This window comes from Oculina patagonica, chromosome 2 (assembly GCF_052425735.1).
Source record: "Oculina patagonica isolate OP01 chromosome 2, crgOcupat, whole genome shotgun sequence".
Classification (NCBI taxonomy): domain Eukaryota; kingdom Metazoa; phylum Cnidaria; class Anthozoa; order Scleractinia; family Oculinidae; genus Oculina; species Oculina patagonica.
The window spans coordinates 9373383-9399344 of NC_135759.1; the positions used below are offsets into that span (position 1 = coordinate 9373383).

At 37.3% G+C, this 25962-nt stretch overlaps 1 protein-coding gene across 2 annotated transcripts; it reads right to left on the reverse strand.

The window, feature by feature from the left end:
• On the reverse strand, window positions 1-25631 carry LOC144642891 (uncharacterized). 2 transcript variants are annotated; one of them, XM_078501993.1, is made up of 19 exons: window positions 25489-25631; window positions 21107-21214; window positions 20410-20738; window positions 19786-19930; window positions 18493-18638; window positions 17495-17666; window positions 16771-16886; window positions 12432-12576; window positions 11442-11561; window positions 10585-10734; window positions 9472-9696; window positions 7445-7746; window positions 6022-6372; window positions 5554-5800; window positions 4695-5029; window positions 4115-4207; window positions 3582-3804; window positions 2009-2223; window positions 1-452 (listed from the first exon to the last, which is right to left on the reverse strand). In XM_078501993.1, exons 1-19 carry the CDS (start codon window positions 25550-25552, stop codon window positions 288-290), a joined length of 3651 nt encoding a protein of 1216 aa, XP_078358119.1. In that variant the 5' UTR covers window positions 25553-25631; the 3' UTR covers window positions 1-287. The 2 variants fall into 2 exon arrangements, with proteins under 2 accessions (XP_078358119.1, XP_078358118.1); XM_078501992.1 differs by lacking the exon at window positions 25489-25631 and adding an exon at window positions 23943-24076.
• Between the last annotated feature and the right edge of the window lie 331 nt (window positions 25632-25962).

The window sequence follows — 25962 nt, forward strand, 5'->3', positions numbered from 1 at the left end:
TCATTCAGAATAATTTTAATCTGATTTATTCATTATTCATCCTGAACTTACTTTATTGCTTTACCATTAGTATAATTCCATATTATAACTTGTTCTCTCTCCGACTACTAAATACTAAGGGATACATATGTTGTTTTTAGCATATATCGGTAATCGCTTTCGCGGAAGTATTGTGGTGGTATATTGGAATTAATTAATGGCAATGACAATGACTTCTGCTTTCTATTTGATATTTCAAATCACGAAATAGGCTCTTTTTTTATTTTTCCGTTTCTCTGGTTGCTGCTTCAGGCTTCGTGAACTAAAGTAAATGGAGGCTTGGACAATGGAAATTCAAATTTGGAACTTGGAGTTTGGAAACTTGTGCATCGTGCATCATCTGGCCCTGTTGGGTAGCTATCGGTCCAGTACAGATAATGAATCCATACATTCATCTTGGTATAGCTGGATCTCTACAGAGTAAAATAATCAAACGAGAGGCTTAAAATGCGGTCAAAACTGTATAGTTTCTTGCGTGGATATACGCTTTAAGACATGTTAGAACAAAGATCAAATCAAATCAAATTAGGTAAGGGTGATATTTTCCACTGCGTGAGTGAAAGGAAATAAGTAGAAATGTTTTCACCCACACACCACTGGGTCCTGGGGTAAAGTTCTGGTCCTCTGACACGAAAAACATATATATTTTTTTTGTTGTTGTTGTCCGCCATTGTCTAACATGACCACCCTCCACCCTAGGGTTTTTTTTTTCCTGTATGATTTTAGATTTAAATTGATGTAGAGTATGTTCGACTTTCACATTTTCATGTATACTTTGTAATTGGCTCCCAGTAGTGTGCGAGAAATATATTTCGAATGGTAACCCGCGCTTACATTGAGGTTTTAACAACAAATTTATGCGTGTCGAAATATATCTGAGGAGGTCTCGTTTTATATCGGCTGCAATAGTGTCAATCAATTTATCGTCATAATACCATCATGCATTAGCAGACTTTTAAGATATGACTAATGGAAGGTGCAGTGACCTAAAGGTTGGCGCGCTGGACTCCGGAGCCGACGTCCCGGGTTCGGGCCTTGGCCCTGACCTGGGTCACTGTGTTGAGTGCTTGGACAAGACACTTTACTTTCACAGTGCCTCTCTTAACCCCGGTGTAAAAATGGGTACCGGCGAAATAATTCACATATTCGATTTTTCACGTTCCCATAATAGGCCTTGTTTACCCCCCCCCCCCCCCCCGAAATGTTGGCAAGAGTTTTACTAATGGGGGAGGAGAGCGCAGAAATCCCAAAAAAAAAAGAAAAAAAAAAAAAAGGGTATGGGAACGGTGAAAACAGCGAATGAGACCACTGCATTAAACAAAAAAAGCATAAGCTGACCCGATTTGAAAACATGTTAACAAACTGAATGCGAACCATGTAAATTTTAACAAATATGTTAAAAGTATATTAAAAGTTATAATCCATCAAATATTTTCGCTACCGCGCGATTAGTTAAAAAGCGTTTCGTGAAACAATATGCCCCAACTGAAATTGCGGATTATCCGACAGATTTTTTTTTCCCAAGTGATATTCTCCAGTTTACGAAATGAACTTTGTGATTTTTTTCCGGGTGTTCAGTTTTCAGCAGGAGTAAATTGTTAAATAGAATAGAACTTAACATTTTGATGAACCGAAAACAATATTTTGAACGCCATCATACTATTATTTTAACGTATGAGAGCTTTTAAAAAAGGTTTCTTAAAGTAAGTGGCCCTGTGTAAAAAAATTAAAGGATAATAAAAAAATAGCCTCAATTTGGCTTAAACATTTGCAGGGATATTTGTCGTTGGACATTTTCTGCTCCTCGAAGCTCATTTTTTTTCTCGATCTTCGCTGTCGGAAAAATGTTCGCTTCTCCAGACGATGTCCGCTGACAAATATCTGTGCATATTTTCGCGCCCAATGGTGGCTATTGTTTATGTGACGGCGGGACTATGGGTCGGACAAGCAAATACGTCCAGAAACTCACATCAAAGTCTTTGCAATTTTTATCCGTTATCGGTGAATTTCCAGGATCGCAAGATGCTTGGTCATCGATCGGCATGGAGAGCTGGTATGTTCCAAATGGACTTGTGCATTCCTCTGCGCCAAGAAGTGCGTCATTGCACGGCGAGTCACTGAGGTAGTGACAGCACATCGGCTGGAAGCGAAAGTCATCTTTCTCCATACAGAAAAGCGAATCCTCTAAAATTGTAATTGATTCGTATTACTAAAGTTACATTTTCAGTCATTTTTCTAAAGTGTAAAACAACTTTCAATTAGATGAAACTCAAAGTAATAACTTTCTTACAGCAAGGCGCCCAAAAGTGTGACCACGTTTAATTTATTCACATTCTTTCGTGCAGATTTAATCCAATCAGAAGTCAACTGCAAGCTATCCACGGCTTTTGATTGGATTAAATCTGCACGAAAGAATGTGAATAAATTAAAAGTGGTCACACTTTTGGGCGCCTTGCTGTAAGTAGAAAAACAATAAATGAGTAAAAATAAAACAAAAATATACATGGATGGTTATAAAGCAGAAAGATTAAGTACAAGCAGACTTATACCGATAAGAGCAATGCATATATGGACTCTATTATTGGTTCAAAACCAACTTCAAAAGCCTTGTAGGATGACGTAATTTTTTTTTATTATTAAGCCCCGGTCAAACGGTCATGATAGTTGATGAGAGTTGATGAGAGTTCCAACTATCACGCGCGTTTGAACACAAACTATCATGCACTATCATCAACTATCATCAACTATCATGCAGTTTGGACGTGCTCAAATTCGACATGATAGTTGATGATAGTTTTTACCGTTTGATCGCGGGGATGATAGTTTATCGGTCAGTAGTTCAGTCAAAGACGGGCTCAATCCAAGATTCATGGCTTCCGCAAAGGAAATTCTATCGTTCGTCGAAGAAGAAAACCGAAATTTAGATTAATATTTGGACTATAGTGAAGCTGAAAACGAGAAAGTAAGTGGGAAGAAGAAGAGTAAAAACAGCGTCGAGAAAGCACTGAAAATATCACTGCCAAAAGCAAGAGATGGCGTGAAAGCATCGCAAACAAGGAAAAAACATGAAAACATTTCTGCACCGAATGATAGTCGAGTTGAGATCGAGAAAAGCAAAAATGAAATGCGCGAGCGCATTGCGTGATTTCGACAAACTATCATCAACTATCATGGAGCGTTTGATCGCAAACATGATAGTCAATATGATAGTGAATGATAGTTGGAAGCAGCGAACTATCATCAACTATCATGACCGTTTGATCGAGGCTTTATTTTATTTTGTATAGAACTATGAAGTATCGTGTTAAATTAAAAAAAAAAAATAAAATCAAAGGTTTTGTCTTTCTATAATTTTACCAGTTGTTCTAAATGATTATTATCAAGTGTTATTAATAATAAGTAACTCTGTGAAAGTAAAAACTTCCCATTTTTGCAAGTGTAATTGCTTAAAGTATAATTATGCTTTTGCTCCTTCATCAAAATAAAGTAAAAAAAAAAAAAAAACAGAATGTAAGTAAGTGCCAGGCTTTATAGTTACTTACTGTTGCCCTTCTTTTTCTCAGCATTGCATTTAGCGGTATTAGTTATTGCGAAACGGTTGAATTCAAAATTTCGCAATGATGCCAATGGCTGACGAAATTCCTTGGTGTCTCCGCTTGCATCTCTGAAGAACGAACCACTCATATGACGCAATTTCAAATAAACATTGGCTGGCAAGTTGTTGTTGTCATTTTCATTTCCATCTCCATAGAGCTCAACATACATCTACAATGTAGGGAAGCGGTGCCATGTTGTTAATTGTTGCTTTTGTTGCTGTTTTTTTTTTTTTACATTATTGCTATTCTATGACTCTTCTGTCGGATATACTCCCAGAATCCCAAACAAAGAGATAAAAACAACATAACGACAACATAAATTGAAAGTTGTTATAAGCGAGAAAAATTATTCAATTTGAATCCCTTGGACAAATCACATCAAAGGAGACGAGATAATAAATCGTTACTTATTTGGAACTTTGGTAAGGGATTTTAATAGCTTAAAAGTTTAATTTGTAGCATTCCAATTACCTTCTTACCTTTAAGAGACGAACATTGAAACACGTGGTGCAGCTGTGAGAGAGTTTCAGAGTGAAGCTCGTGTTACCTTTATTGTGCAACTGGTCAAACATCTGAAGAAACAAAGGATGTAAAAATAAAATAAAATAAATAAGATAATACGTATCTTATAATTGATAATTATAATTTTTTCTGCAAGTTTCATGTCATCGTTAAACCATAGAAACAAGCCGTGTAAACTTTTCAAAACGACTTTGCCAAGGAAATCAAAGGGACCAGTGCAAGATGTTGTCCACGGAAGCTTCGAAATCACTCAGGTGAATACTTCTGCCCAGCAACGATTTGAGCGACGCTGTGTCCTGTGTAAAATGCAGTTAATTATCAATTATCCTGCGACATCTCGCTGATTTTCAACTGATTCTTAGCTGACGAGGCCGAAGCCCGAGTTGTCTATATAAATTCAAAAGATTGCAAGCTAAATTGTGCAGGATATTTGTCAGTTGTGCAGGTTACTGTCAATCTTCTGATTTTCTAATATGCGTGTACAAATGCATGAATGAACCGCAGTTAACGTATGCTAACTAACATACATGTACTTACCGCCGCGTCTTTGACATTGTCAAAAGACCACTTGTGGATATTAGTGGAATATCGAAACTTTGTAAAACATCTCCGTCCTTTATTTTCGAGGCCCTCGACTTCTTCAAGAGCCTTGGTCAGCTGAAGCACACCTTGTAAGCTCCGAGTGCCCGAGGCGGCTTCAGTTGCAGTTCTCTCAAATTGAACCAATTTCTCACCAACATCCCACAGAGAGCGAAACTCAAAACCTTTGTAGAACTGGTAGAGATGCTTAGTAAAACTCGTTTCCATTTGGCCATAAGAAGTCAGGAGATCATCAAAAAACATTTGCTGTATGTTGTCAGCGATGGGAGAGTCTAAAAAAAAGTAAAAACGTGTTACGAGAGTGAGTCAATTGTCTATTGTTACTTATGAGCTTATATGGTGCAGGGTCGATCAATTCCCGAGCTGTTCTCGTCTCCATTACACATATTAGGTTTAGTAATTGTTCATCGGATACAGAAAATCATCACTGATTTTTAAATTTGTCACCGGATACATTTTTTAAAGAGACGTTCTAATACCGTAAAAGCACTTCCTATATTGTACGCTTCGGCGGCATGCGTAGCGAGACTCAACTGAGAGTGCCAAGAACTTTACGATTAATTCAAAACCGTGCTCAAATTCGGCTAAACAAATCCGGCTATATCTGTACACGATCTGGGAAAAATATTGCAGAAATCAGGACGGTGTATAGATAAGGCTTACGACTTGCTTATTTTGAACCAGGGTATGATGACCACTTGTAGGGTTAGTTCGATTTACTTGTCATTCCAGTACTTTGGTCGCAAGTGTACAGACGAAACTTCTTCATTTTACATATTTAATTAGAAGTACTTACCGCCTGTTTCTCCTAGGCTTTCTATGGCATTTGACGTTTCTTCTAGGTTAGGGATATCGAAGTTATGTCCACCAATTTGGTTGTCTAAGTCGATGACCTTTGCAATAAGATCAATTCTTGCTGCGCCAGCAATGAAGAACCTCTCAATCTGTTCCTGGAACTTAGCTTTGTTTCGTGGCAATGACCGCTCCTCCAGCATGCAAACCAGGTCCGCTGCAAGTCCTTCCTTGTTCATTTCCAAGTTAGCCTTTGAAAGAGGTGCAAAACGCATTATGGATATACTTCTGTGACATTTTAAAATTCCCATAGGTCGAGGGAAGGATTATATTTTTTTCCTAGAGAGTACTGTCCTTTTGTTTCCTAGAGAGTACTGTCTTCATGTAACACAAATATATGAACAAAGCTAGTAGTGACTTTACCGATATTTGGAGGCGAAGTAAAATTGCATGAGTTCGGATATCATATTACCTTCATCACTTCCGGTACAGATCCTACGTCCATTTTGTCAAAATCAAGCTCACTTGAATCCTGTAGAGCGGCGTACTCCTCACCAAATGTCAACCATTTCTCGACTTTGTCCAGGTTCTCCTGAAGAGTACCAGTGTTACATTTTGTAGCAAAATGTCCAGCAACTCCTATAGCTGCACCGATAGCGGAGAAGGGGTCCTTTCCTTTAATTCCACTCAAGAACCCAGTAATCCCTTGGAGTATCACAAAGAGATCCCCTCGGTTAAACTGCGATGCTTGGTATACATCAGGCAGCTGGGCGACAATTTCCTCCAGAGAGCTCGTCATGCCTACTTCTAACTCTTTAATACTCTTAAAAATAAAGAAAAAAAACACAAATTTATGTATCTTGCTCCTTCTTATTTATGAAAAGATATTTGCTCAATATATGGGCTCCATTGCCACCAGGATAGATACACACCATCAGACGACTTGTATATCGGAGGATAATGTCTGATGCTAAAGGAATGTCCAAATATAAACTTGGAGCCAAACATCGACGGAACCAGGGAGTTAAGAACATTTTCATACTAAAGGGAATTGTCCTGTCATATGCGCCTAATGGAAAAGTGGAAGGCCGATTGCGGTTTAACAAATTTAAGTTACGCTTTTTCCTCGAACAATAGGCGTCCCCTGATCAATCTCCCACATGTTTCAAGTTGTTCTACATTTAACGAAGTTTGCCGAGGCTTTCCAAGCGGCATCCGAGGATTTTTCAACTTTCGGTTCATAAAGAATTTAAACTCGACGAACTCGTCGAGGACGTCATAGATATCTTCATCATTTTTCTTGTATTTAATCAATTTGGAGATGAAAAGTTATCTACATACTTCTGTTCTATTGAGGTTGCACTAAAATGCTTAGAAGACTCACCTTGGAGGAAAAATTCGCATATGTTTGGAGAACTTTTTTTTTTTTAGTTAAAACGCAACGTGTTTGATATTTTGGTGCAGCAGCTTTTTAGAATAAGCAAGCAAATTTGTGTGAAATCTCGAGCAACTTGTTGTCAGCCCTAGCCGAACTTTTTTACGGCCCTTTAATAATCAATCCTTTTCTCCATCTTATCTTTCCACCACCTGCTCGCTGTCAAGCTTAATTTTACAACTGGGATAGCGATGCGTCGGGGTATCGACATTTAAATTTCTTCAAGTAACCAAGTTAACATTCGGACTACAAGCAAATTCATACCTCCACATTCGTATAAGAGAGAGAGGGGGGGGGGGGGGGGGTTGACCCCCAAATGTTATGTTTTTTTAATGCACAGATAAAATTATTTTGAATTGAGTACTCTATATTTAGACCAACAGGATGGAGGGCTCTCCACCCTATTGGGAGTGGGTGAAGAGTTTTCGAAAATTGTTATTTTTTTCATGCCAAAACTTACCGCAACATAAGCCCCTTTTTCGCTTACTGCTATTCTTCTGGCCTCTACGAGTCTCTCTTTCTCTTTGTCTACCTGGATCTTTGCTGCCCGTGGAAGCGCCTGCATCACTTGTCTTATACCATCCTGCCGTTCAACTGATGCCTGTATTCCATTATAAGCATCCTCGTACGCCTTAGCGTGGTCTTTAATTTTTATCACTTGTTGCTTGAACGTTTCCCATTTCATCAGAGGGGCGAACAATTTATTCATTCCAAATCTGTCAAATCCCTCTTTGTTAAAAAAGGCTAGCCTTCGTTTTGCAACTAAAAGTAAAAACAAACAGGATTAAAGAAGAGATAAGAAGACTTTAAGCGAGCTGGCATTATTTACTAAATAGGCTTTAATTTTGTTCAGCTAGCTATGTTCTTGTCATGTATTTATTCATTTAAAATCGATTGATTGATTATTTGATTGATTGTTTTGCTTGTGTGCTTTATTTATCTTTCTCCTTTTTAGTAATTAACCACAGCTTTTTCATAATGTATGTGCTGTATTGGCGGAGCCCCGTTTCCTGGGAAGTATAACGAATTAGACCATTATTATAATTTTTAGCCACAAGGTTTTCCGTAAAGTTTTTATATCAAACATCAAAGCTGAAGTTATAGACACATGAAATGTAGTTTCCTAGAAAAAAAATGACGGGAATCCTGCCAATCTACTGTCACCATAGTTAATAGAGGGATTTGGTTATAAAAGCTCGGCATAGTTCTTTGTTATAGGTATTTGTTTGCTATTTTGGGGGTTGATGGTGCAAAAAACCTGACAAAATAAAATAGGTGGTTACGCGTGTTCATGCAATTAACCAATGAAAACATTGCGATTACGTAATTCATGCATAGTGTATGAGCGCAAAACAAATGATGTGCACTCTCATGGACCTTCCAACCTAAAACTTAAGCCACTGTCTGCTCCTTTGATGTTTGCCGGGCTTCTTAACCATCTCCCCCCCCCCCCCCCCCAATTAACTATGCTGTCAAACTAATGAAAGCAAGGTGTAGAGGAGGGAGGGCAGATATATCTTTTTTTTTTCTATAAGGCGTCAGCGGAAGAAGATCGAATTAAAAACGCTTGGAGCAGTAACCCACATTACAAGAAATGCCTTAGGCAAAAATCGGAAGATGATTACGTCGCAAACTAAATTTTGAGACTATAGGGCCTAATGAAGCGCAAAAGTTAAGAATACATTTAGCGACGAGTTCAAGAACGTTTGACCGCAATTGCTAGCCAATCGTGTACTAAAAAAATTCTACTAAACAACAAATTTGTTTTCTTATGTACAACCCTTCGTAAATTCAATTTTTGAATTATATTGGTGAGCGGTCCGTCTTGAACCACTCGGAAAACAAATCAAAATGCGTTTTTTCTTTTCATTGTGAATCACTTTAGACTTTAACACTAATTTGCGTTGGCGCATTCCTACTGCACACACAATTTGTGTCCCCGCGCACATCTTTGGAAACTAGACAATTGTGGTGCTGCTACCCGCTTTTAATTTGCAGCATAACGCGACGAGGAATTTTATTCTTTCATGGCATGGATGCATGCTGGCTCTATTCACATTTTTGGACATATTACCTTCTACATAAGCCAGAGCAATGTTATAGACAGTTTCAATTTATCGTTAGTTTTTATGTTGTTGCGAATTTCTTTATTTGCGGCTGTACAAGACTTGCAATGGTCCTTCCGGGAATTAAAACTCGCAAGTGTTATTCGATAGCATCAGGAAAAAAGTAAAGTTCTGTTCGTGACCATTTTAAGCATCGACATCGTCATAAGTCGCATTGCCATAAATAACAAAAACCCCACTTTGAGAAAAGCTGTGTTCTTAAACGAGCCCAACAGTCCATTCCTCAATTATTTTTTTTTAGAAAAGTTACAAAAAAAGGCAAGTGTTTAACTCTGTCTTTTGCGTTTTGCGACGATTGATATTTAGTAAGTCATTTGCGGTGATATATTTGGATCAATGTCAGTTACAAGTATAAACTTACCCTTTCTTAGTTCAGTTGCATCCGATCGTCCTTCTGTTAACGTAACTATGAAATTGAACACCGCTTCGGCGTTTGGGATCTTGTTTGCCCAAATAAGATCTTCGCCATACCTCGTCATTAACTTTATCAAAGCCAACGGATATAGATCTTTAGCGTTGCGACTGAGGTCAATTTTTTGCAGATAAGAGTTTTCCACTTGACCATCTGATCCAGCGCTTACCACAGCTAAAAAAGCACAAAAAGATAATTTATCAAAAGCAATGGGTTATATGACCCACATTAAGGACTGTGCGTCTTAATCTGTTTACTTTGGGAAAACTATTCCTCTGGATTCCATAGGAATTTTGTTCACAGGTAAACGAAAAGACCGAATCAAATTAAGAGCATCATTACTCTGGAGATGCAAAAAAGTATATACCGAACACTTAAAGAATAATTATAATTACGTCTGAGCTAGTTATCAATATCCAATAAGAACGTATAGCCTGAAGTAGTTAATCGTCATATGCCGTGTCAAAGAAATTCTTAGCCTACATTAAACCAAGTGTTTTGGTGGCATAGTAAAATTCCGCGGGTAAGAACTTATTTTTTTCATTTTAGCTTCTCAGATAAAGGGTAATTGACACACATTTAGGCTATTTAGATTTTTAATAGGTTTTTGTTTTTTGAACAACAAAAAAAATACACTGCTGCTTATAGACTTTATACCGGTATTCAGCCTCTTCCTTGTATGAAATTTGCATACCATTTTATGTTTATTTATTTAAATGCTCAATGATGTTTTATAATTTTCAACAGTCGCATTTACATCGCAACTGGAGTGATGAAGCTGTTAGGTAAAATACCTCCAAAGAGGATCCAGAATGTTGACGTATCTTATTATTATTATCAGTGTAATATATCCTTAGAAAAAGGGGTCAAATTGGCATTTTTTGTCAACTGGTTCTTAAATGTTAAGTTTTTACTCGCGGGATTTTACTGTTCATCAATTTGCATGTTATCGAGTAAAAAAAAAGTAATGTTCAAGTTATATTTTAACACGGCAAGATGAATAAGCAAAAAAAGCCCCCTTATAAAAAAAAAGCAGAGGAAGATTATTCCACGGTACTCAACTTTGCCCGTCACTTCCTTTTGCTCCAGGTGATCCACGAGCCGCTTCACTTGTCTGACCATTTGAACGACAGCTTGAAGAACATGTAAGACGACCGCATCTCTCACTAAACCGGCATCTGATGCCACGGCCTCCACGCCCTCCCTGACCCCCTATACAGAAATAAATAAATAAATAAATAAATAGGCCGCCACGTTGTTAAAGAAAAATACCACAAAAGCAACCTTTTGAAACGTTGTAGATTTCGGATGGATAGACCTACATTATCCCAAAACTAATTAATGCAGTTCTGAGATCCCTCATGAAATACTTTTAAATTGTATAGAAGAGAATTTCTCACCAGATTTGTTAGGTCATTAGTCTCGCGAAAAATACCAGCATAAACTAAAAACATAAGATCTTAGACAATTGAGAGCTCTATATTATTGTAAAATTCTAGTACTGATCGATACAAAACTCGATACGTTCTTTTTAATCTTTCTAGTCATTTGTACCCACTGGAACCGCAATATTGGTTTGGTTTGGATAAATTAGTTTTACAATATAAAAATACAATAGACTTTAAAAGGATCCCAAAGGGGTTTTACTCAAAGTTAACATTTTTACAACAATTGTTAAAGAATAAATTTATATATCATTGAAGAGGAGGAGGACGAGGACGAGAAGGAGAAGGAGAAAAAACAGCTACAGCTGAGCAATGAAGAGTGTTAGGACAAAAAGAAGGATGATAACAAGAAGAAGGAATAAGGAGGTCACGAAAGAGAGGAAGGAGCAAGAAGGTGAAAAACGAGGAAATGAGAAGGGGATGCAGGAAAAAGCAAACTGAATTCAATTTGAAACGTTAAGCAGATACACCTACCGTTCCCTCCAACCCCGTTAGAAGCTGCCTGGCCTCCCGTTCCGCGACATGTTTTCAGTTCCACTTTTCCTCGCACATTACTGACGTTAATTGTTTGGCGTCCAGCATTACCACCGTTCCCTGTTTTCGAATGAATTTTCAAACATTGAAAAAAGTAAATTGCAATAGCTATAGGTAGTTAGAAACCTTTCTATGAGCCTTGCGATATGTTTGAATTCTTTTCTCGTTTATTTATTGGGAAACGCTCTTATATGAAGTCAAGTAAAAACAAATGGGTGCCTTGTACTATCCAGTATATTAGCTCGCGCCGTCGGCTAACGCGCAACAGACCAAACTGGGATTAATTATGAAAAGTACTTTAGAATCCGCTTGCACTGATTGCAAATCAGTAAAATTACATTTTTTTATGGATCTGTAGGCGTAGCAACGTTCCGATTTCAATATTTGTCTTTAGTTCCAAGCCAGTACGTTAACCTACTAAACATTTTTTCTTCACAAATTGGCATTATTCACCAAAGGCATATTTATTTTAACCACAGGGAACCCAAACGCTGTATAAGTTATACATAATCTTAAAATAAAAATGTTTTTATTTATCTGCGTTCCCGGTGTCTTTTTTTGGCCAGTTTGGGGGCGATTTAAATCAGAGCGAAGGCGGTTTACGTTGCGAGCTTCAAACGTTAATCGGTCTGTCCCAATGTCAATACGACGCACCTCAAGTTTTAATTATTTACTAACTCAAGTTACTAACACCATAAACTATTAACTCTCCTCAATAAATGAAAACTTGAGACGTAATTGAGGCGCGTGGTATTGACATTGCGACAGACCGATTAACGTTTGAAACTCACAACGTAAACCGCCTTCGCTCTGATTCAAATCGCCCCCAAACCGGACAAAAAAAGACACCGGGAACGCAGGTTAATAAGAACATTTTTATTTTAAGATTATTTATAACTTATACAGTGTTTGGGTCCCCTGTGTTCTAACCTGATTTTCCAGCATATCCTCCGTCTCCACCTGCCCCTCCTGCTGCTCCTCGTGTACCTGGGATATTCTCAGTGCACCCATTGATTCTTCCCCACATATTTTTCTTGGCCCTTGCGCTACAATCTCTTTCTGTCTTGTCCGCTCTCTGTTAATAATAACAAGGCAATAACAATAACAATAACAATAACAATAACAGTAACAACAACAATACAACAATAACAACAATTACGATAACTGATAGATTATAATAGAAAGACTATGATAGAAATTATTATTAAAAAAAAAAGAAAAAAAAAACATACAAAAAAAATATATACATGATAAATGGAAAAATAAAATTCCTTGTGCTGCGTGGCACTTGTAAAAGTACAAAAGTATAATAAAGTTCTCACTAAATGAGTTGAAAGTGCCTTTAAAATAGTTAAAAATAGTTAACTATTTTAAAGGCACTTTCAACTCATTTAGTGAGAACTTTATTATACTTTTGTAAAATATACACATATTTGTTAATGTTTTCGGTGGAATGGAAGATCCTTCTAATAATCAATGATAAATGAAAAATAAATCTCCTTGTGCTGCGTGGCACTTGTAAAAGTACAAAGTATAATAAAGTTCTCACTAAATGAGTAAAAAGTCCCTTTAAAACAGTTAAACGTTCCAAACGTTTCGGGCTCAGCCCTTCATCAGTGGGAAGGCTGAGTCCGAAACGTTTGAAACATTTAGCTGTTTCAATTAAAGGCACTTTTTACTTATTTAGTGAGAACTTTATTATACTTGATCCTTCTAATATTCAGTGTAGAGTGGACATTTGAGCAATCGGGCATATAAGAGGGAAGAGGGAGGTGGTGGATGTTACCCCATGTCCTATAGTATGCACTAGCCTTGACAATGACAATTTATGACTATCAACTAATCTTAGAGCAAGGTATTATCTATTAACTGAAACGTTGTACTTCTTAGCTGTTTTGTAAGAAAAGTTGTAGAAATTAAAGAAGCCATGGTTAATCAAACACCCACCCACTTTGTACGCACGGTCCGTCAACATTATTTTCAAGTAGATTCGATTTAACAGTCTGTTTTTGTTGAATACACCCCTCTGTAACAGACCTGGTGAAGCTTGAAAGTTCGCCAGGTTTTTTACAAAATTCTACCAGGGCGGACAAAAGTCCACCAGGTTGATCCGATTTTTCACCAGGGAGACCGACGATTTAGGGAGCTGGCGTTTCGAATTTTTATTGAAAAAGGGGCAGCTTCACGAAACGTAACGATGCAATTTCTTCCAGCTAGCGCAAAATTTACAATTTATTTAAAATTATCGTTAGAAACATGTTTTAAAATCACTACTTATATACGCTATACTTTTTCACGAAACCTCTGTTACAGATTTCTTTTACTATGATATTTTGTGGACTATGATTTCAACACTCCACGATGCCTAACCTTAACAGTTTCGAACAGTATTCGAAAGACATTTTTACAAAGAATGTGAGCTGGCGTTTCAAATATTTGCCTGAATAAGGGTCTGTAATCATAAAACGTATTGAGACAACTTTCTTCCATATTGCAAATTATTTACAATGTAAAATTACTGTTTATAATTACTACTTATTTGAGGTTCAGTCACACAAAACTTCTATCATAGAATTCTTTGTTGTACATACTTTAGCTATAGTTTACCCTACTGTATTACATTTTAAAAATATGCAAACTAAGGCAACTTAATCTTAAAAATGCATTCAAATCAACTTTGACTTTGTATGGCGCAACTTGTATTTAAACATTGCCATTTCCGACCATAACACTAAGGAAGGGTCAAGCCTTAAACGTCTGTTCACTTTTAGTTTTCTGACACTTGAAGAGTTTTTTTTTTCAAATTTCTAGGACTTGTTCAACACTAGTCAAAATCATTTTCAACGAAATGTTATAAAATTGAAACCAAATTTCACGCTTATCCTGGATTAGCTTAATCGTGCTTTGAACAACTGGGCCCAGGGTTATTATTTTTTGGAAAATCTATTCCATTTTCCCAACATACCTCTGTAGCGTGATCGGACAGGATCGTCCACATGAGAACTTTTGATGTGTTGCCATAAGTTGTCTCGTTTAATCATGATGTCATTGAAGTGACCAAGTGACACGACTGCTGCACAGATTGGGCACTGCACAAACAACGGGTTTAGAAACAAATCTGCTGATCCATACACTTCTCAAACTCATTAATAATTCATAAGGCTAACACAATGAAAATCATAACCGTGACGGTGGTTTGGATACCCGATCTTAATTAGCATAGATTTTTACGATTTTATTTCTCCGTTTACTCCTTGGTTTTTGTTTCGATTGAGAAGATATATCAATCACTCGAGACAGTGTTTCATCGGCTATCCAAACATCTCAAATTTTGTCAAAAATACTCCGCTGCGCGTCGTATTTTCAACTCTCTTCTCGGTGTTTGGATATCCTGATGAAACACTGCCTCTCGTGTTTGATATATTACTTTCCTTACTTTTGCTCTCTTGTCGAAAACCTTTCTCAGTTCACACGCTGTCAAAAGTTTCTTGAGTTGACCAGGCAGCTCTTCTGGGCACGCTGGGACAGCAACTTTCGAAGTATGCGAAATGGGGCATGTTTTACAGTGCCTTTCCCTCCTCAGCTGTTCAGTTACAAGTTCTCTCATTGCTTCTTCCCTTGACTTTTTTGGAAGCCCATGTATATAGACACTGCTCCATTCCTTTTCAACTATCGATTTTAACACTGATACACAAGGTGACTTTGACGACACGGCGGCTGCACGAAAGCCTTTTCCAGGCTTTTTCGGCTGTACTGGAACGCCTACTTTTCTTGACAAGGACGTCACAAGTTCCAACGAAACAGTGTAATCAGTTCGGCTCTTTACGAAATGCAAGAAAGCCACCCATGTGGATTCACACAACTGAACTCTAATATCATTGTAAAGATACTTAAATTGAACGTTTTTGCGAGAAGCGAGATCACAGGCTTCTAACACTTTGTCTTTGAAGGCAGCAAAAGACGCAGCACAGCTGGAGGTTACCGAGAAATTTAAAGCACAGGAATTCGACTGTCGTTGTTATCTAACCTTATAAGCGCAGTGTAAATGACGTCTTTCTCTCGGCCTTTTCGGTTGGCGAGATGTTCAGTGGCTTTTTTGACTTTTTCTTCTTCTTTGATTTCCTTTTCTTCTTGACGATCTTGCGCTTCTTGTGCTTTCTAGGTTCACACGTGTCGGAAGAATCGCACGAATCTTCATCATATTTCCGTTTCATCCTTCGTTTAGCTCGCTTTGGACGCTCGTTGCTGGCCTCAGAAAAACTCGAGGAAGATCCAGACGTTTCGCTGTCGCTTGCACTCTGGCTATTATAAGAATCTCCACCTCCACGATCATATTTATCATCGGATGAATCATCGGCCGACTCATCCGCCATTTTCCAACACAATCGTTTGTTAGAGCCCGCACGATTTTGACCGGCTGGAGCCAGTTTGCGCATTTCACATTTTCCACTGAAGAAGGGGCAGTAGCCCCGAAACGTATGGAAACATTTTACTACCATCTGGCGCATTTTTCATTTTCATTTACATTTTCATTATCGTTTTTATTCACTAGTTATATGCGCTACACAGTCGCACGAAATTTCTTTAGAGATTTCTATGTTACCATGCCTATTTTAGCCGAATAAGCCAGTTTCCAAGCCCGCGCCATTCTCGTCCCCAGAGGCCGCGATCCTTCTGGTCAGCGCCAGAACGATCGCGGCTGGTAGGGACGTTATGTATGGGGAACTATTATGTCCCCAATATATAATTAGCACTATACTCTTGATGTACTCTCCTCTACTCTACTCTAGGTCCTTGATGTACTCTGGTTGCTTCATGTACTCTACTCGCTTGATGTACTCTAGGTCCTTGATGTACTCTGGTTGCTTCATTAGAGTACACCAAGGAAATAGAGTACATCAAGACACTAGAGTATAGTGTTAATTATATATTGGGGACATAATAGTTCCCCATACATGACGTTCCTACCTCGCGGCTGGGCTCGAGAATGAGCCAGCTCGACGCACACAAACACAGTACAAACATTTTTTACAACTAAAAAAGACTGAACAAACGAGAGCCGTGACTTTTCTTAATTACGGGTTAACAGGCATCACCAGGGAAACTAAATTGTTCACCAGGGAGCAATAAAATTGACCAGGGCCTTTTAGAAAACCCACCAGGGGCCAGGGAGGTCAAAATTTCACCAGGGAGGGCAAAATAACCCACCAGGTCGGGTTTCACCAGGTCTGTTACAGAGGGGTGTTTGAATGATACTAGATCTACAGACCTTGCCTAAGCTGTCAGCCCCTTTTCTGCCATTTGCGCCGTTTTGTCCCCGTTTTCCATTTCCACCACTTGTTACAATGTTTACGTATCCTGCTGCAGTATCAGCAAATATTTCCACTTGTAAAGAAAGAGATAAAAACAAAATTAACAGCACAAACAGCAATGACGATACCGATAACAAAACATCAGATATAATTCGTTTCTCTATTTGAATTAACCTTTTTCACTTTCAATTCTAAGCATGGATCAAAAGTACGAGTTTTAACCCTATTCAGACCGGGGGGGGGGGGGGTGGCTTTTGAGGCCCGCGCTGACTTTGAACTTTAATAACTTTTTTTAAGATTTAACCAAACGCTGCCCAACTTTATGAGGTTTCCTAAAATTTATCTGGCAACAATTTGGTAGGGTGGGATGATGTGTCAGGAACTTAACATCACCATGGCAACGGCATTTTGACTTGCATGTTTTCTCAAATTTGTAATTTTGCGTGTTTCTGTTAATAAAAATCAACTTAAATGGCATTATTTTTACATTTTTACGGGTTTAAGAACATTTTTATTTATTTTGAGCCCCCCGGTCTGAGAAGGTCCAAAAAAGCCCGGTCTGAATATGGTTAATAGAGATACAGTAATTTAGCACATAAAAAATAATTAAAGCATTGCCCCCTAATTTAACTTATTACATCTTACGAGTGGTTTTAATTCATGTTGTTAATACCTGCCTACCTATTGGCCCATGTACTCCATGCTTTCCGCCGTTTCCATCGGTGCTTGGAGGCAGCGTCGGGAGACTTTGCGACAAATCTGGAGCTCTGAGGTCTAACTGACTATCTTTCACAAAGGACACTTTACGGCTGTATATTGTCAATTTTCTAATGCCTCGCATTTTAATGACACCCTGACGAGAAAATGTTTTATTAAGAGTATATAACTCGCCACTGCGTTACCCAGGTTGACAAAAAGTAATGCTATAGTAGAGTATACAAATAGTTTTTGAAGGCTGAAAACAGGTAAGAAGTTTGGGATTTTACGAGGTGACTATAACAAAGATAGGAGAAAACCATCATTTGTAAACGCTTTTAGCCTCTAGAGTTAGGCTAAAGAGTCAAAGTCAAGTGACAGTTGAGAAAAGGGACGCAGTATTTCTACTGTAGGTGTATCGAAGTGATACGTTTTTCAATGAAACGTATTTAAAAAGGGTAACTTTCTTCTACCAAAAATCTGGTAAAAGGGTTACTGTTTCAAGCTCCGAGCCGAGCTTCACGGTTTAAAACTTCACTTAGTGTAATCCTACTTGACCGCCCCAACATCGCGTGTGTTCTTTTCTAGTAATGTTTTCTTGGAGTACTTTGTATGACTGTACATGACTGCAAGGAACAGTAAATATTTTCGTGTTTTCGTGTGTTTTTTTTTTCTTTTTTTTGCATATAGCCCACAAACGCTTACGGATTTCCAGTTTTTGTTTGACGTCTGGCTAGCTTCTTTGAATGTTGTCATTTCGCTTTATTCCGTATGCTTCTTACTCTATAAAGACTACTTTAATGATAAGGTTTACTCATGGGCAGGTTTACAGGGTGAGCGAAGGTGTGAAGTGTGGGACGAGAAGCAATGTGAGAGTTGTAAGGTTAAGTTAGGCTCGTAAGGCTATATTGCTAAACACAATGAGCAGGCAAAATCATCGATTGTCCTCGTTAATTTGTATTCGAGCAGTTTTAGTAACGTACCTTAACGTATACAGTGTCCGCTAGGACTTCAACCTCAATGTTATTGGGCCGCTCTTGGGTATCTCCAAAGTTAACGTTCTTCTTTGTTCGAAGATGCTCTTGTACAAAGTCCATATGAACGCTTCGACCAATTACTTGATAGCGATCTGTTGGCATAATAGGCAGCCGGATTAGATAATGTTTTAGCTAAATTGGGAATGGCCTGACTTACTCGCTGAATAATTATAATATTTAATCAATTATTGACAACTGACATTTTCCCAGATGAATGAAAATCTGCTGAATTTACTCCATTGCTACAAAAATTTCGCGAATCGCTCAGATCCGACAGATTACCGACCTATATCAGTAATTCCAGTTGTGGCCAAAGTTGTCAAACGGATATTCTATGACTAGTTATATAAATATAGTTATAACCCACCCATTAATTTTTGCGCGCGCTTATTGGACAAAACGCATCACGTGGTACAAAATCGGACGACGGGTATCGGCGAATATACCCCGTCCGATTTGATATCCGTCGCCCGATTTTGTCACCAGAAAACAAACGAATTAAGTCACTTTATTCGATTCTAACTTTTAATGAAATCACAGAGTTGAAAATCATGTAAGCCAATCAACTTGCATTTGTTTCAACAACAGTTAAGCCGGGTTTGTTACGCAGGTTTTTTCCTATAAATTTACTGGCGATGAAGCGCGTTGTAGAAATTAATCGGAGGGTTATAAAATAAATAAACCCCTTTTGGCTTGCTGGTATATTGGAGGATAATGCCCTCGGCTGAAAGATTGTCCGCAAAATTTCACAGTTGCCCTCGAAGCTTCGCTTCTCGGCTAACTGTTCATCTTTCGACAATCTTTCAGCCTCGGGCATTATCCTCCAATATACCAGCCGCCTGAAGGGGTTTATTTACTAAATGCAACTAAGAATAATTTCTTACACATTATCAATCTGTTTTTCGTTCTTTACACCCCACTCTTACTACTTCTTGATGCTTAAAGACAACTGGGCTACAAAAAATGATCGTGGTTTTGCAACGCTATTGTCTTGTTAGACCTCAAAAAGTCTTCGATACAGTTGATCACGATATTTTGTTACTTAAATTACAGTAATATAGTAATATGGAATACGTCGAACTAGTTATAAATGGTTTGTTTCTTATCTAGACAATCAAAATCATTTTTTTTTTTTGTCACATTAACTGTATCTGGTGAATTTTCGAATGTTTGCGCTTAAAGTGCAATATGCTGACATAATGAACAAAATGCTCATACAGTAAGCTACGCAAAACCCACCTGACAAAACGCAGCCGAAAAATTCCGCCCTCATGGAGATATGGTCGTTCCATTCTATTGGCTTTATCTGCACATATCGAGCGGTGATTGGTTGCAGCAAAACTTGGGTCACAATCCCGTCCTTATTACTGTTTCCAATAAAAACCTACAAGTACATAAGTAAATAATGAGCCTCCTGTATGAAACAAAACAATTCTTCTATATTATATAATTAATGAAAAACGAGGTTAAATCTTTTAAAAAATGATCACGCCACTATAGTAACCTGCATGATCAAAACATTTCACAATAATATTTTCCCCTTATTTTAATCTGGGTTAAACCTGGATAATGTTATAAATCTGAACCAAGTTAGTCAACCGTGCACCATTAGCGTAAAACGCCGACAAACAACCTGCAAAAAAGAAATCAAGTACCTTAATAACAACCTGCTCACCCTAAATTGCCAATAACTGTCCGAAAATACAAAAACTTTTTAGCCAGATTTAAAAAAAATGTAGGTTGTTACATGCGGTTTTTAACTGTATTTGAACTTGCTTGTTGCGCAAAGCCTACAAAAATATTTTATTAAATGACAATAATAGCCTAATTTGGATCATTTCCCATTAAAATATTCCCTTGTACCTTATCAACGCCATTCTCTTGATATGTCTGGAATGCAGAAGAACCATCCACACTGTAGGAAAGCTTGTATTTCTTTACCCACTGCTCGTAGTCTTGCCGACCTTGAGTTTGGAACTTTGTGATTTTTACATTTCGCCAAAAATCAACTTGAAGAAACTGATTTTGGTCATTAGTTTTAGCTGACCAGGCACCAGTTTTCCCTCTGGCAGCGGCAAGATTGAGCCTGGCATTTTCTGGACCATGGCTTTTTTCCCACAAGGAAGAAGCGCTCATTTGTTGATCTGTAACGAGACCGCTTTCCAAGCCAAGTGCATCTTCACCAGTGCATGCTGATAGTGAAAAGACAAAATGCTGATAAACAAGTTAAAGTGACTTTCTGTTGACAGGCTGACTTATCTCACAATATCCTATATATAGCTTCCAATATTATTGAAAACCAGTTTTAGATTATTAAAATATGAAGTAAAAAAGGAATATAGCGGAAGATTTACCTACTCCTACGACTTTTTTGCTTTGTTAATGAAGACAAAAACAACAACAATAAGAATCACACAGTCAATGTATCAAAGGAATTTACGGAGTTGTCCCAAGTAGAGCGTTTACCAGGTGAGAAAAAAGAAGGGTTTACAAACGCTCATGCGCTATGGTAGTTCGTTCCGACAATATAAGTTTAGTATCCAAAACACGGACATATTACCTTCCCCCGAAGAAACAATTGAAGGCGTTTCGAACCATTTCATTGCCTCGTATTTTATATCCCTTGTAAACGACTGATCACCTTCTCTCAGATACTCGCATCCATCTTCTAGAAGAAAAATAACAAAACAAGTTTGCAATTATTATAACTTATTCTTTATCATATAGTCAAACAATCTGTTTGCAATTTTTTTGCATGGTTTCATGGAGCGAAGGCAACGTAAGACGAGTCCGATTGAAGTCCAAATTAAACAAGAAATACCTATATAAAAGGGTTCTGACCTGGTTATTTTCTTGGGCTGTTAGCAAGCCTTCAAAGTGCAAATAGCTGAGAAACAGCCAGCGTATAGTCTACGACAGTTACTTACAATATGCGTCTCATATTTTGCTAAGATTATTCTCATAAAACATTGGCAAATTATATCGTTTTTTTGCTTTCAATGTTATTTATCGGTCTCATGTGATTTTAAAGCATGTTTAGTTCAAACGATGCTGGACCCCACAGCGTGCACGACGACGACAACAACAACAACAACAACAAAATTTGATTTCGCACCAGAAAGGAGTGAAATATGAGAAGTACTATCCTTTTGGTAGCAGAACCTCTTTTTTAAGTGTTCTCTATTTTCGAAGCTCTTTGTGTTCCCCATGGGATCGGAGTGACCCATACAAAGCTACATCGGTAGATAATGATCCACCACACTGTTTCCATTTGGCGCAAAGTTTAACAGTTTTATCCCAATCCTTTTTTTGTTGTTACTAATTTGTTGGAACATATAGGAACGACCAAGACACTATAACCATTCAAAAATCCAAGAAGGATAATGGGAATAATAAATTGTGTCCGTATATCCAATTATAAAATCTTCCATTTTTGAAAGGTTGCGAAAAAAAAAACCGATATGAAATAATTATCTCAAGAAACACTTTCTTCGGAATGAAGAAGAGTGAAAACACAAACAGTGTTTTTGTGGCGAGTTTTTTTTCTATTCATTTGATTTGTTTTGTCAGAGACAATTAGCTTGTTATAATTTACACACGCATTGTTTGATCAGCAAGTGCCTCAGGGCTGGTACCTGTGCCCTCGCTGGTTGTCAACCATAGAGATATATATTTTTTTTCAATTTTGTAGCGATTCCTTATACTGATTTGACTTTAAACTGATATAACAACGCAATTGAACCTAAGCGAAAGAAATATTATTAATCGACAGGCGGTAGTACCAAAACAAAATTATATTGTTTAGTCATACGAGTAACGTGATCTTCTTAGATCTCTAGCTTAATTAGTTTTAAACAGAATTGAGAAGAACACACAATACCTGCCATGCTTTGTAAATTCAATAATTTGACAATTATATGATCATAATAGATAGAACAATAAAAAAATGTTTTAGCCTTACAAAATGTCATATATTGCTTAAACTTAAAGTAAACGAAAGTCATCGGAAAAACAAATCATCGGAAAAGAAAAAAAAATGTGGTTAATTTTGGTCTTTTAAGTGCAAAACGAACAGTGGAAATATAAAAAAAAAATGCTGGAAAGGCATCAATCTTTAGTATGAGCAACTGACTTCCTTAAAAAAAAGAAAAAAAAATTGTTCTTGAAATTGGTGACAAATCATCGGAAAAGGGGAAAAAATGGGTTAATTTGGGTCTTTTAAGTATAAAGCGAACAGTGGAAATATATATATAAAAAAAATGCTGGAAAGCCATCAATCTTTAGAATGAGCAACTGTCTTCCTTAAAAGAAGAACAAATATTTTTTTGTTCTTGAAATTGGTGACAATATAGTCCCCTGTCATTACCAAAAACAGCAAGTAAATGACTCGAATAATGTCGATCTACTTTTGTAGTTCATAGTTAAAAATAAATAAAGTGTCCTCCAAGTTTATTTTAATATAAACGGAATGGCAAGTTTCCACTAGTTTTTGTTTGTTGCCTCAAAGGCATATATGTTTCCAAAATCATCCAACTACGCTGCACTCAGTGAAAGACACATTGGTTCAAAGAGCTTTTAAGCGCTATAAGATGCCCTTTCTTAAAGGAACTGTGTCACGGCTGAGTTAAGGCTATTTAATTAAGTTTTACCAAATACGCGCTATCATGAATTTAATTAGTGCTTGAAAATAAATTACTTCTATAGATATGAATGACAAAACTATAGCTTCAAAACATCCAAATGTGTCTTCCGAGCATTATAACTTAAAGTTACAAGCAAACGAGTTTAACTTTGAAAATCGTTCAGCCCAACAGTATTCCAAAACCCATATCGCTTTAATTTCCTTCCCCTTTGGCCAAATGTATCTTCTTTTGTATTTGCGGTGTAATTGAAATAAGTGTTCCTTCACTGTTTTAAGCGGTTATTTTCACATATCACCAAATTCGGTGGCCATTTCACACGCCTAGATTCTGCTAACAACTGTGACACAGTTCCTTTAATAGTGTTTAACAGCCTAACTGTCTATTTTTTTTTTTACCCTAGTTTCAAATCGCGAGCGTCTGTCAGGACACTTATCAACGGCGACCAAAGTAGACGGGCAATTGACCACAGGATAGAACTAAAAATATTACTACGAACATAAGCAGTGCTTATTTTCCCAAAACACTGTCCGTTTGCGTAAAACAAATGTTTAATAACAAAATAAAGCATCTGTCAGCCTCTGTAGGCTGCTTTTTCTTGTTTTACATTTACTAGGTTTTGTAAATGTCCCTTTCTACCTAGCAGGTGGAATAATTCTACAATTTAATGTGGATAATTCCTATTTGGCGAACGCGATGATATCCTAGCTTCGAAATAGGAAAGTGAAATGAGGTATAAGAAAAAAAAAAACATACCTTGACAAAATCCCAAATCCAAAATTGCGAGAAACAAAAACGTTGATAGGATATGACAACGATTCATTTGCTATTACTTTGCATCTAACGCCCAATCTAGACTAACCGATTTCCACAGGGATTGCTCTCGTCTGATGAAAGAATGGCGACTGCCAGATTCAAACGAATGCAAAGGAAATTATGAGAACAATCTCATAAAAAAAAAAACAAATGGGTAATTTCTTGACCTGTTTTCTTTCAACTGGAACAATACGCTTGGTACCTCAAATAGGTTATATTGTTATTAGGTTCCAAAGGACAAAAACACTGGTACCTGTGCAATGGTCAAGTTGCCGACAATGACCCGGAAATTATCTTGTTTAGAGTTTAAAAGCTTGTATAATTATGAACGCAAGATGACGTAACTTTGCATTGAAGTTATGTTAAATCGACTTGAACAAAACTTGGATAGAATCTAAAAAACTTATATTATACGTGTTTTGCATTTATTACACAAAATGAGCAGGAGAGTTTACTTAAAAAAAGTGAATTATCGAAATTAAATTTCCACATTCCAGAAAGCTTTTCTCTGGTATTTTGTGCCTTATTGTAGGACGTTTTAGTAACACTTTTAGTTTTATTAAGTGCGACTTATGTAAGCGCAAAAACGAAGGTAAAATCGATAATCATAATGCAAAGAGAGAGAAAAAAATAGTGTCACAATATATGAACAAAACACAATTAAGAGTTACGGGGGTTAAAGCACTGCATTTTCGTAAATAACGCCGCTTAGATAAACGCGGTGTGAAATCCAAGTTAACTTCGCGAAAGGTTCACTTCCCATGACAAGGTGTAAGTTATGATTAGAGGTGTAAATGTTTTTCTATATTTTACAAACATTGTTTGATCTGCAATGATGTTAGGGTTGGTACCGGTTCCCTCACTAATTGAATTGGTGACTTAATTTACAAATATCCCTCTTTTCCAATGTTACTGTAAAGAAACGTAAGTTAAAATTAAAACATCAAAATGAAAAAAAAAGATGGAAAAATAACCCAACACCACGAAAAGAAAAACAGCGGAGCACAAGAAGTTCATTAAAAAATTACCAAGTCAACTATATATTGTCAACTAATGGTGAATAAAGCAAACAGTAAATTTGTTCTTTCAGTACTAGTATAATATACGATTTTTTTCTACATGGTGTTGAATATCACCTCACATGGACAAAACCACATCACCCATATAAGCGAGATTGGTAACTAGTATACGTTGGTAGGGGCAATAGAAGTTAAAAATAACAAATATTTATCGCGGATGCCAACTTCAGCTGTTTTTTAGAAACACTGGATAACGATAAGCTGCCTCTATTTAGGACGTACTTCACTGAATATTGCATTGTACTTTATTTGGTTATATCCCACCTCTATTGTCTAATTTGTCTCGATGCTAAGTAGCACAATGCAAGATATTGCTATTTGTCTTGATTAATCTCACGTATATTTTGCAAATAGCACTTTTCAGATTAAAATACATGATGGGTGTCCCATTCACAAATTGAACCCACCTTGTCCGATTCCAACATCCAAGACTGTTAGAAGAATGAACGTAGATAAGATAAAAGCATGCATTGCGTTGCTTATAGCTGAAACACGGCAATAGCACCCTTTGATATTCCCCAGTGTCCAAAGGATAGAAATGGGAGACAACTATCGCTGCAGCCTCTCTTGAGATGAAAGAATGGTGTACAAAGATTTTGTTACGAAGGTTTTGTCAGTGTTACCTGATGAATAAAGAACTCGAGGTGCTCTCCAAGCAATTCAAAGCCGTGCTGGTACCAGTGCCCCCTTGTCACGGATGGGAGGCATTTGCAAAATTAAGCGATGGAAGCTCTTCTGACACAAAATTAACACGGGAGATTCGCGGTGGAATTATCTCACTCAAACCAACCAGGTGTTGGGATTTATTTATAATTTTCTTTTTTACCATTTTATAATTCTCCATTGTAATATATTGTTTGTTGTAATTGTTCTGATGAAAT

Coding starts and splice junctions, on each gene's coding strand:
- LOC144642891 (XM_078501992.1), bottom strand. CDS start 24,009: ATGAATCGTTGTCATATCCTATCAACGTTTTTGTTTCTCGCAATTTTG. Junction 5,030..5,553: donor AAGCCTAGGAGAAACAGGCG/GTAAGTACTTCT, acceptor ACTTTTTTTTAG/ACTCTCCCATCGCTGACAAC. Junction 3,805..4,114: donor TCAATGTTCGTCTCTTAAAG/GTAAGAAGGTAA, acceptor CCTACATTGTAG/ATGTATGTTGAGCTCTATGG.